General features: G+C 54.4%; 1 protein-coding gene across 5 annotated transcripts; it reads right to left on the bottom strand.

The window, feature by feature from the left end:
* Positions 1 to 2,222: 2,222 nt before the first annotated feature.
* Positions 2,223 to 7,816, bottom strand: DLX1 (distal-less homeobox 1). 5 transcript variants are annotated; one of them, XM_032355951.1, is made up of 4 exons: positions 7,138 to 7,806; positions 6,007 to 6,723; positions 5,129 to 5,328; positions 2,223 to 3,983 (listed from the first exon to the last, which is right to left on the bottom strand). In XM_032355951.1, exons 2-4 carry the CDS (start codon positions 6,317 to 6,319, stop codon positions 3,729 to 3,731), a joined length of 768 nt encoding a protein of 255 aa, XP_032211842.1. In that variant the 5' UTR covers positions 6,320 to 6,723; positions 7,138 to 7,806; the 3' UTR covers positions 2,223 to 3,728. The 5 variants fall into 5 exon arrangements, with proteins under 5 accessions (XP_032211842.1, XP_032211844.1, XP_032211843.1 ...); XM_032355953.1 differs by having other exon boundaries at positions 6,007 to 6,687; XM_032355952.1 differs by having other exon boundaries at positions 6,007 to 6,687; positions 7,142 to 7,806.
* Between the last annotated feature and the right edge of the window lie 3,011 nt (positions 7,817 to 10,827).

Raw genomic sequence — 10,827 nt, 5'->3', positions numbered from 1 at the left:
ACCTGAAATTACTGTAATTATGTTGTGTTTGATGGGCCCGGCTTGTAATCAAGAAGAGAATACAGTGAAATGATGCTGACCCTCTTGGGTTTGCAGCTGTACGCGCACTTTGGGGTCTTTTTTTGCAGAAAAGAGTCATTTTGATAATCATTAAGCTGTGTGTAACCTATTTCAGAAGTGTTTTAAAATGAGGTTCACATTTTTTGAACAAGGAGAAAAAAATCCCAAAATTGCATTTTGCCATTACAGACTCATACATAAGGAAAGGTTGTGTTTTCTAAGTGACAATTGTTAAGACATAATATTCGAAATCAGTATTTAATCATTATAATGAGGTATTGTTTAAATATAACCACCTTTAGATTATTCATAGTTTAATTAATATACTCATTATGAAAATCTTTGAATCAGATATTTGATGAACTACTTGTCAGTAACAAGGCAGCATTAATTAGGCCTATATTGAGATTAACATTTTTTAAAAGTGCAACCGCTTATAATTATAATAGAGCCTAACTAAAGACCGCCTTCGTTGAGCTAAAACTAATAATTTCTCTATTTGAACTGTTAGCAAGAGATTATTAAATTAGTATAAGCTAATATCTCAAAATATTAAAATCCGCTTGACCAAACAGATTTTGCCTGTGGCTTCAGGCGCTGAGTCCTGGCTGCTGCACCAGAGTTGGATGTGTGAGAGCAACCCACCAAAACCTCCCCTTTAGCAAAGTCACATCTCCGGGGAAAACCAAATGCGGAAAGTTCCCTACCCCACGGCGGAACCCAGCCTGGGAAATCCTGTTCTCCCTCTCAGCTTTGAGGCCGGTCCGCACCCGCCTCCGAGATTTGGCCTCCCGGGTTTGCGTTCCGGGTTCTGGAGACCAGCGGGAGAGGAAATGCCCCTATCCCAATCCCCCCTGAAGGGGCCTCGAGGTCCCCGGCTCCATCCCCCACTATTTCCCCCAGCTCCCTTCACCACCGCCCCCTCCACCACTTCCCCTCCCCTTCCCAAAGGGCGTCAGAAGAGCCTGGAGCATCTGCTCTTTCACCAGCACCAATTGAAAAATGGGTGCTTGTCACAACACAGATCACTGCCTTCCCCGCTTTGCTCCCCACCGCGCGCTGCAAAGGGCTCCCCAAAGGCGGAGGGCCAGCCGGTACGAAGCAGTGTCGCAAGGCGAGTGCGAGGGAAGCGGGAATCGCTCAAAGCAGCCCCTGGAGGCCCGCAGGTTCCCCGTGGTTCCTCCGCTTGGCTGTGGGGTCTGGGGTTGAGGTTGGGGTGAGATGCCAGGCCACCGGGTGGAGGGAGCCAATCTGGTTCTGGTTGATCGGAGTCCACTTTCTCCCGGAGAGAATTCATCGGAACGTTCCACTGGAGGTGCCTCCTTACTGACATGGCCTCAGGACAGTCGGGCTAGGGTTGGGGCGGGGGGTGGGAGGGAGGTCTTGACTCAGTCGGCGCCTGGGTTCCAAGGAGTCAATGGAGTCCTCCTGCCCCTCCCTTGGCATTTCCCTCTGGGCGCGGAAAAACGCTGGTGATCATTATGAGGAAAGGGGCTTCTCCTGGTGGAGGAGCCTAGTGAGTGGGAGTTACTGTGGAGGGGCCCAGGTGACGCCTTGGGACTGTCCCCCGGAGCTCACTGATCGGAGCTCACTGATCGACTGGGTATAGCCGGACAGACGAGTCCTTCTGGCCCCTTTCTGGTGTCTGGCCGCGTTTTTTCCGCGTCGGGATCGCGCGCCCACCGGGCATGCAAAAGCCGTAAGGCCAGATCGCGGCGATGGCGTGGGGGGCAAAGTCCAGCGTCCCTGCTTTCAATCCTCTAGGCTTCCGGCGAGGTAACTTGGTGAGGGGTGGCACAAAGTCTCCCATGCCAGCTGCCTTTGAGCTCTGCTTTCATCTCCTCTCAGCTAGCCTTCACAGTCCCTTTGGTTCCTGAGACCTGGCTCTGTCACACAGCACCTGTTCCTGATCCCCCCCTTCCAAGGACCCTTGCCAGACAGTCGCTGCCCACCCTTCTAACCCAGGTAGGGATCAGACCCCTTAGGGATCAGAAGCAGAGCAAAATGAATGGTCCCAGCCGCTGGGGGGGGGGGGGGCTTGCCCCTTATTCTGATGTGTCTGGAGCCAGGAGTCCCTACCTCTGTCTGCATTATCTGTCCCTAGAGTTGGAGGCCGGGCCCAGCCCACAGCACCCCTCACACATCACACCAGACAGCAGTTCTTTCTCGAAACCATAATTTTACTGTCTCAAAGAAACTTTATAACTTATTTACAAAGTTCTTTTTTTCCCAAGATACAAAGCAATAAGTTAACATTCTCAATATAAAACTAAACTTTGACATAGAGAACACAAAACACGGTTGATTTCAATTGATCACATTTTCCAAATTTCACAAGTAAAATGTCAAGATTCTCATTTCACAAAGCATCAGATTTTACAGCCACACACAACAGAACAGAAAAAAAGCTAAGCTTGTGCAACATGTTTACGGAACAATAATAATAACAATAATAATTAACAACAATAATAATATGTACAGCGATTAGATCCTGCATTGGAGCCTGGGCGTCCAGGGCGCTACCTGGCGTTTTTCTGTGGTCAAGCCTCTGGGGATTAGTGCTGCTTTTGTCTTTCTTTAAAGCTCATTGGCTTTAGGGCACTCGTATATGCCTGCCTGGTTTTTTTTCTTCACTGCCCATCGGTCCTCTCTCGATCTCCCCAAGGAGGGAATTAGGATCTTCCTTCTTGTCCAGGCAAAGCGACCAAGTGTTTTTCCCGAGTTGAGGAAATTGTGTTGGCTTCATTTCTCTATTTTTTTCTTTTAAAAATAATACGGAACATGTAAAAATGCAAAGCATTAAGTTCCAACTTCTCCATACCAGTGAAGTACAAAAGTTACTGTATAAGTTAAAAATCACCAGGTCCTCCCTATTCGTTTTTCCGGGTGCATTTGAAGTCATGGGTACTCTTGGACCAGGCGCTCCTTGCGCTCCACAGAACTGCGAATTGGCCAACGTTCACCCTCAGAAGAAGTCCATTTCTCAATAAATAAAACCCCCTCCCTCCAATTTCCCCCAATTCCGGAGCGAGCTACACAGATGGTTAGGCAGGCCCAGGAGAAGGTCCGAAAGGACCAAACGTCCCAGCACCCCGAAGTGGGCGGCCTGCCGGCCCGAGCCTCTTCCGACCTGGTGACTTTTTTCAGAGGCCGCAGAATGAGGACAGCGGACAGACGAGGACCTCGACTTCGTCAGCAAACAGATACAGAGCAAAAGGAGACAAGAGACAGACAGAACAGAAAAAAAAAAAAAAGCTTTTGCTTTTTCTATATTGTTTTTTGTTTTTTGTGGGTGTTTTTTTTTTTTTCTTTTTCCTGATAGTCCCACACAGCTGAAGGTCGACGAATCGGGTCCAGCTGGCTCATCTTGCTGCTCTGGCTGTCTCGGGAGCTTGTGCCTGCGCTCGGAGGCCGCTGTCTGCTGTCACGGCGCGGCGTAGGCCGGGGCGGGGGCGAGGGCGTGGGCGTGGGCGCCAGGAAGTCGCCGGTGCAGACCGCGCGGGGCTCCAAGGAAGTGGCGGGCGTCCTGCCTTCGCTGTTCCTTCTTCTTTGGCCCTGGGCCTTTCTGCAGGCCCAGGGCTTGCGGACAGGGTGGATGGACCGGGAGGCGGGAGGGGCCCGGGCCGGGGGGAGACGGGAAGGAGGCGGGAGGGTGCGGGCGGGCAACCTCACATGAGTTGGGGTTGCTGCATAGCTTCTTGGTGCGCCGAGGGGTACCATGACGTGTAGCTGGGGATGTAGGAACCCGCGCTGCCGCCCGAGCCCTTCCCAGATGACGAGTTGGGGTTCCAACCGGGCGGCACTGGCGGGGAGCCGGCAGACAGTGCCCGTCCGTTGGCCAGCGCGCTACCCTCCAGAGCCGCCCCGCCCTGCTTCATCAGTTTCTTGAACTTGGAACGCTTGTTCTGGAACCAGATCTTGACCTGCAAGAGCGGACAATAATGTGACTCGGCTACTTGTGCCTACCGTGGTCGTCGGGGAGATAAGGGAGCCGTGGGACAGTGGAGAAAGGATCCCCCTCGCCGCCCTGCGCGACTGAGCAGCTCCCTGCTGGAGGAGCAGAGCCCCACCACCACCTATAAAAACCAAAGCCAGGCTGCCAGCCGCCGGTGGCCCGCAGGGGCAAGCTCTCAGAGAGCCAAGGGGGCGTGGTGGTGAGGAGTTAGGGGGGATCCAGGCCTTCGTTTGTCAGGGACTCAGCTCGACCCTCCCAATCGTCTGGGGGAAGAAGCAGCGCCTGCACAACATCGAGTCTTCAAGTCCAATATGAACATCAATAAAAGAATCGAGTGGAGGAAAGGAGTGGAGGAAATTTATTTGTAATGCCACCTGCTTTCTCTTTGCTCCATCCTTTCTGCCCTTGAGTGAGTCGGGGGCTGATTGAGGAGGCCAAAAGGTTTTGTTAAACTTTTCATTTGGACTTACAACAACCTTTCCTTAGTGTCTGTTTGCTCTCCCCAGCTCTACTCCAAATCCCGGCCCAGACGTTGGAAACCTGCGCCAGTCCTGATCAGAAAGCCCATGGGCTCCCCAGAGTCTTAGAGCAATCCGGGAAGGAAGGTCCAGTTCCTCCTCCAGGGTCTGGGACTTGGGAGGTGAGAAGGCAGAGGAAAGGATTTCCCCATAGCCCAACCCGGTGAGGAGGAGGAGGAGGGAGACAGAGGCTCCGGCCCGGCCCTGAGTGATTAGCCACACACTTTGAAGGCAAAGAAGGGATTAAGCCCAGCGTCTATTGTTCCAGTTGTTCGGGCACGTGTGACCTCAGAGTCCCCAAACAAAACGTCTAGGGAAATCCTTCCACGCCCTAATCAGATTGTCCAGGGAGTGAGGGCCCAGCGGCAGGCAGTGCGGAGTACAGGGTGCAGCGACAGAGCCCCGGCAGAGAGAACTAGAGAGGAAGCAGAGACGCAGGGAGAACCAGGGATGGGACATGGACACACACACACGCACACACGCACACACGCGCGCACACAGTCTCCGACCCTGAGGCCCAGAGAGCCAGAAATGAAGCTACGGGCGCAGGCCGGCCGCGGGGAGCCCGCTTGGCAGAGGGGCAGCGGCAAGGTACCTGCGTCTGCGTGAGTCCCAAGGAGGCCGCGAGCTCCGCCCTCTCGGGCAGAGCTAGGTACTGAGTTTGCTGGAACCTCCGGTTCAAAGCCTGCAACTGCAAACTGGAATAAATCGTCCTGGGTTTGCGGATCTTTTTCCCCTTGCCATTGAAGCGCACTTCACCGCCTTCCACCACCGTGCTCTTCTCCGAGTCAGCCCCTGGAGGGACAGCAGAAGCGGGGACTGCTGTTAATGCAGGGACAGCCTTTAGTGCGGGGAGCCGAGGGCGAGTGGCAACCGAGGGATGGCAGAAGCTGGGCCGATAGAGAACGCTCAAGAAAGTCCGAAAGCCAGGGAAGTGTCCCGTAAAGTCCGAGGGCCGGACCGGGGCCGCTGCAGGCGGACTGGGGCAGTTCCCAGGCGTGCAGTTCCTGCCTTTGCAGAGAAAGTTTGCTATTTTTGCAGGCGGTAGTTGAGGTTTAATTACCCTTAATTGCATACATTGTTTATAGCGCTACGCAATAAATAATTACTGCGACTAATACGTGCACATGTGGGTTTCTGTTTTCCAAAGGGGCATTGTGTGCTCCGCGCGCAGAGCCGCCCAGAGGCTCAGAGAGTGCCAGGGGACGCTCTCGGATTTATCCTTTGCTGTATAGTTGGGAGTTGGGTGGAATTTTTAAAAAAATCTTTTCTTTGCTATGACAAGGATCCATACATAGATTGATACCCGAAACCTCCATTGCTCCGGCGCCCTCCCCACCCCCACCTCTCTCTCCCTCTCTCCCTCCTCTCTCTCTCTCTCTTCCTCCCCCCCTTCCTCCCTCCCTTCCACCCTCCTTCTCCCTCTCTCCCTTCGTACCCTTTCCTCTCCCTCTCCCTGGCAGGCGCACGTACCTGGGTCCTCCAGGCGGCTCTGGGCGAGGCTGGCGCTGCCCGGGTAGGACTGCACCGAACTGATGTAGGGGCTGGACGCGTGGCTGCTGACCGAGTTGACGTAGGGGTAGCCCAGCGGTCGGGAGAAAGACGAGGCCGAGCTGTAGGCGCCGTCGGGCTGCGAATGGCCCGCCGAGTGTAAACAGTGCATGGAGTAGTGCCCGTGGGACATGGGAGAAGGAGACATTTGCTGGTTGGGTGGCCCAAACTCCATAAACACCGCCTTGCCCGACACGGGGCTGTTGAGACTTTCTGGCATGGTGGTCATGGTCATCTCTTCTCGCGGGGTCTGGGTGTGGGTCTCTCTCTCTCCTCTGCTTCCCTTTTGGGGGTCTCTGTGTTTCTCAGGACAGGAAGGAACCCAATTTAAGCGGAACAGGGGTTTTCACTTTCCATTCATAAGAAAATGGAGTTTGTCTCTTTGAAAAGTCTAAGCATGATGCTGCCGAGCTCCCCAAACTCGCTTCAAAGCTTTGACTCAGCCAAGGTCATAAATATTCATGAGCTGGCGGAGCTGATTGGTCCGCTGTCTTGCATAATCACCGGGGATTGGTCCGAGGCGCTCCGGCTCCGCTGGACTAGAGCGGGCGAGGCGGCCGGGCCTCGGGAGAAACGCGTCCACACTTCCCGGCCGGGGCTCCTCTGCAACAGAGCGCGCCGTGCGGAGCGCACAATGGGCTGCAGCGCCCGCGCCGGAACCTCAGCGGCCCGTGGCTCTTCGGCCTCCCGCCTCCCCGGCGCGCCTAACTTCCCAGAAACCCACCAACCGCTCGTCGCAGCCGCCCTCCCCCCACTACTGTCCCCACCCTCCGCCCGCCCCCCACGCCGGGACAGGGGAACTGCTTCCCCTAGCCGCCGTCACCCGGTCCAGCGCTCAGCTTGGGCGACTCTGGAGCCCGGCCGCGGCCTGGGAGCGCGAAGTCGCGCACTGCCGGGGAGGGCGGGGGGGTGGCACCAGAGGCGGCCAGCAGAGCGCTGTCCTCTCGAGAGTCGTGTGCCTAGCCCAGCGCTCTCCTTGGCCGCACCTCCCCGGCCTGGATCCTCTCTGCCACATCCCTGGGATCGGGTCTGGGGCCCTCCGGGCGAACTCACTCACTCGGCCGCCGCGCCGCCGCCGCCGCTCCCTGGGGCCCGCTAGCATTGCTCCAGGCCCAGCTGGCCACTCCAGCTCGAGGCTGCACCGGTCTGATTAAAGCAGAGCGCGCGGAGAGCCAGGAACCCGCGCTTCTCCTCCCAGGAAAGGCGACCGCACCGCCCCCTCCCCCCAACACACACCCCCTCTTTCCCTCCCAACCTTCCTCCGCCTCCCTCTCCCCTCCACTCACTCTGCGCCGAATGCCCTGGACTCACTCGCCCCAAGGGCGCGGCGCTGAGTGGAGCCAAGGAGCCGGCGGGCTCAGTTCGGCTGAGCCTCGGATATCGGGTGGTCATTTTCCGGCCTCCTGGGGTCTGGCAAGAGTACCCGGGGTTTAGGAGTCCCGTGGACCCCGGAAACCCGCGGCAAAACCAGGCCAGTGGTAGGCTCGCAGATCTGGTTACAGACAGGTCTCTCATTGTCGCCCAGGATCCTCCTCATCTCCAGTGGTCAAAGCGGGCGCCCTGGGCCTGGGGGCAGGGCTGGCAAAAGCTGCCACGGCGCCTTCTGTCTTCTGGGGCGCTAGGTACAGAAAAGCGCACAAAAGCCCCCCGCCGCCGACACCACACAGCCACCCCCACGAGGCGTGGCGCGCACCACGCTGTCTGCGAGGGGCTGTTGGTTCCCCATCCCGCCAGCCCCACGGTGAATCCCAAATTACTTTGTTAGGTAATTAGAAAGTGTTGATAATTATTTCTTTCATAATTTAGCGGTGTGACGGGAACGGGGAAATGATCTTGTGAAAGTTCACACGTGCAGATGTATTAGTTACTGATTCATTTGATTAAATGGTAGTCTCAAGTGCTCGGATCCGCAGCTGAAGGCGCCCCATTAGCATAACACTGATGTTTAATTTTCATACGCATAATTAGCCATATATTTAACACTAATAGCAACATGCAGCCTTTCAGCGTTAAACAGCCAGGGATTTGATCTGGCCTGAGCTGAACCTTCGGCGTTGCACCTTCCCCTGTCTGGAGTGCGCAATGATCACAGGACAAACCTCTGTTCTGTAATCAAGCACATTTTGGCAGAGGGAACACCAATAAAAATGAACATTCAAAACAAATTACATCGGTGCTGTCGTTACAGATATTAGTGGAAGGGGCTTCTCTCTTTTTTAACTTCCGTAGCCGCAGCTGCTGCCCGCAGAATTCCTCTCCCTTTGGTTTAAGGGCATGATACTGGGAGTAGCAATATTTCAGGCAGCGTGGTTGGAGCAAAAAGGAAAACAAAAGCAAAAAAAAAAAAAAAAATCCTTCAAACCAATAACTGGTTTGCCAACGTTTAGAAAGATTTTTCCCCCTTAATCACAGAATCACAGGGCGATGCTTTGTAGCAACAACCAGCTAATGACTCCGCCACCAGACTACTCCTGGAGCCGCTCAACTCCTCTTGATTTCCGTGTTGCCCTTGTGGTTTTAATTGCTCCTTCCCAGCGCCTGTTTCGGGGTGCGGTGCGGTGCGGTGCATTCTGCACAGCAGCGCGGATGCCGCCCGGGCCCCTGGTCTCTTGCGCGCACCTCTAGCGGGCCCTGCCCACGTAAGTGATCGCCGCGGCTGGCACCGGGTCGGGGTGGGGGCCGAGGGAAGTGGCTGTTGACTTCTGGCGCTCAGGGCTATACGCGAGGAAACCCGACGGCTGGGCGGCCCGTGGCCAGTTTATGCCAGAGAACTGTAAGAAGGGGGGAGGGGAGAGAGGCAGCCAACGGTCGCGACTGTCGTCTACAGGTCTCTCTGTCCACATCTGGAAGGAGAAATCCAAACCTTTCCAGTGCAGAGGACCGGGCTGGCTCCGTGGAACAAAGGACGCGGTCCCTCGGGAAACGGCTTCAGAGCCTTGTTTATTTTAGAAATGAATATGTGGGCGAGGAAGTGTCTATACTCGGGGATTATTTCTTAGCCCCAGAGAAGCAGGTCCAGGGAGGTGCGGCCGAGCCGGGGCCCCTCGGGTACTGAGACACCCCGCCAGGAGCAGTTTCGCAGTGTGCGACCTTATCTCCACTTGGTGAGCCCGGAGTGGATCCCTCCCACCGCACCCCACCCCCATTGCTAAGACGACACCTGTTCTGAAACGCTGGTTTGCTTAGATCTTTGCCGGTCCCAACTCCGACAGGAAACAAAACTCTACGTTTATACTGAGAGTCCCGGATTCCGAGTAGAACCAGTGGGAGACACCGCAGGACCCGAGTCCGGTGGTGTCAGCCGTAGCCACGCGTTTGCTGAAACGCCGGCGGCCCCGGGGTGAGGTCTGGGGCCAGTTCAACCGGAAGGTGATGGTGGTGGTGGTGGTGCACAAGGTATTTTTAAATCTTTCTAACTTCAACTTCAAAAGCATGTTAAACGGAGTTCACTCTAAATCAAGTTTGTTTCCTAGGAGCTGCTGACATTGGCTGTGCTGGTATATATACATATACATGGGTATCATGTTTAAACTAGGCTTAAACTAGTTACTTTAATAAATAGGATTATAAACCTGTCCCATAAATACTTCCACCGCAAAATAATTGCTGCACAAACAGCATGTTATCCCAGTGGTTGGTAAAACCCTGTGGTCCTAATAAAATTATTCTTGGGGAACTTGGAGTAAACTGATCAGTAGATAAGATAAGCGGCGAACCTTGCAATCTCATTGCTCTAGGAAAGAAGTGAAATCATTATCTGGCAAACCTCTCCCAAGGCCATCTGGGCAGAGTTCTTTCCTGGAGAATGATTGTTCGAGAGCAGCAGTCTCATCTGTAGGCCTTTGCTTGAACAATGTCTCAAGAACTCTGAGAAGTTTTTCTGTGGGCTTTGTAAATCTTCAACCCCTCCCTCATCTTTTCCAGTTCTCAGATCCACTTGATTGGAATCACCTCTGTCCAAATTCTCCATGCCTGAGTGCAGAGAAAGGGGGCTGGAAGGGTTGGAGGATCCCCAAGAGAATCCACGCTTGGGGAAAAGCTTGAACTAGCCACTTCTTCAAGGGCACTTACTGGCCTGTTTCCTAACTCTTCTCCCTACACTTTGTGTCACAAAGACAGCTGCCTCTTGGGTCCTGATCACAGAGACCACCTGTCATGGCAACTACAGGTGCTTGCATTTCCTTGGTGCTCTCCAGCCCAAGCTATATTTAGTGCTTGGCAACTTTGTAAAACCCGCTTCAGTAGAAACAAAAGTTAGCACAACTCCTGACTGCCTGGACACCCTCACAGAAGTTGTTCCTAAAACCATAATCAGAGGGGGGCTATTCTCTATGTGCCTGCTGGACACCCGGCACCTCTTCACCTGAGCCCAGGGGTGAACAGAGGTGCTGGGGGGTGTAGTTCCTGCTGAGGAAGACAGGGTATTCTGATCAAAATGGGCCTTTGGGAAATGTAGAATGTGAGTGCTTGGATTTTCTGCTTCTGAAGCTGATGGAGCTTCAGGCTTGCCAGTTTCGATCCCAGCTAACTTGGCTCTTGCCCTCAAAAGTTTCCATATCGTCTCCTAGAATCTTCTGGGTCCCTAGCAGGAGAGCACAGTCCAAAGGCAGCGGATACGGAGAGAGGTCAGCTTAGGGGCTAGACAGCTGGACAGCGTTCACATCTGGATGGGGAGGGGGCAATGTTCGAATTTCTAGTGCAACAGATGTGTGTGTGTGTGAGAGAGAGAGAGAGAGAGAAAGA

This window comes from Mustela erminea, chromosome 8 (assembly GCF_009829155.1).
Source record: "Mustela erminea isolate mMusErm1 chromosome 8, mMusErm1.Pri, whole genome shotgun sequence".
Taxonomy (NCBI): Eukaryota; Metazoa; Chordata; class Mammalia; order Carnivora; family Mustelidae; genus Mustela; species Mustela erminea.
The sequence above is the reverse complement of the archived record's forward strand: the minus strand, read 5'-3'. Positions and strand labels throughout refer to the sequence as shown.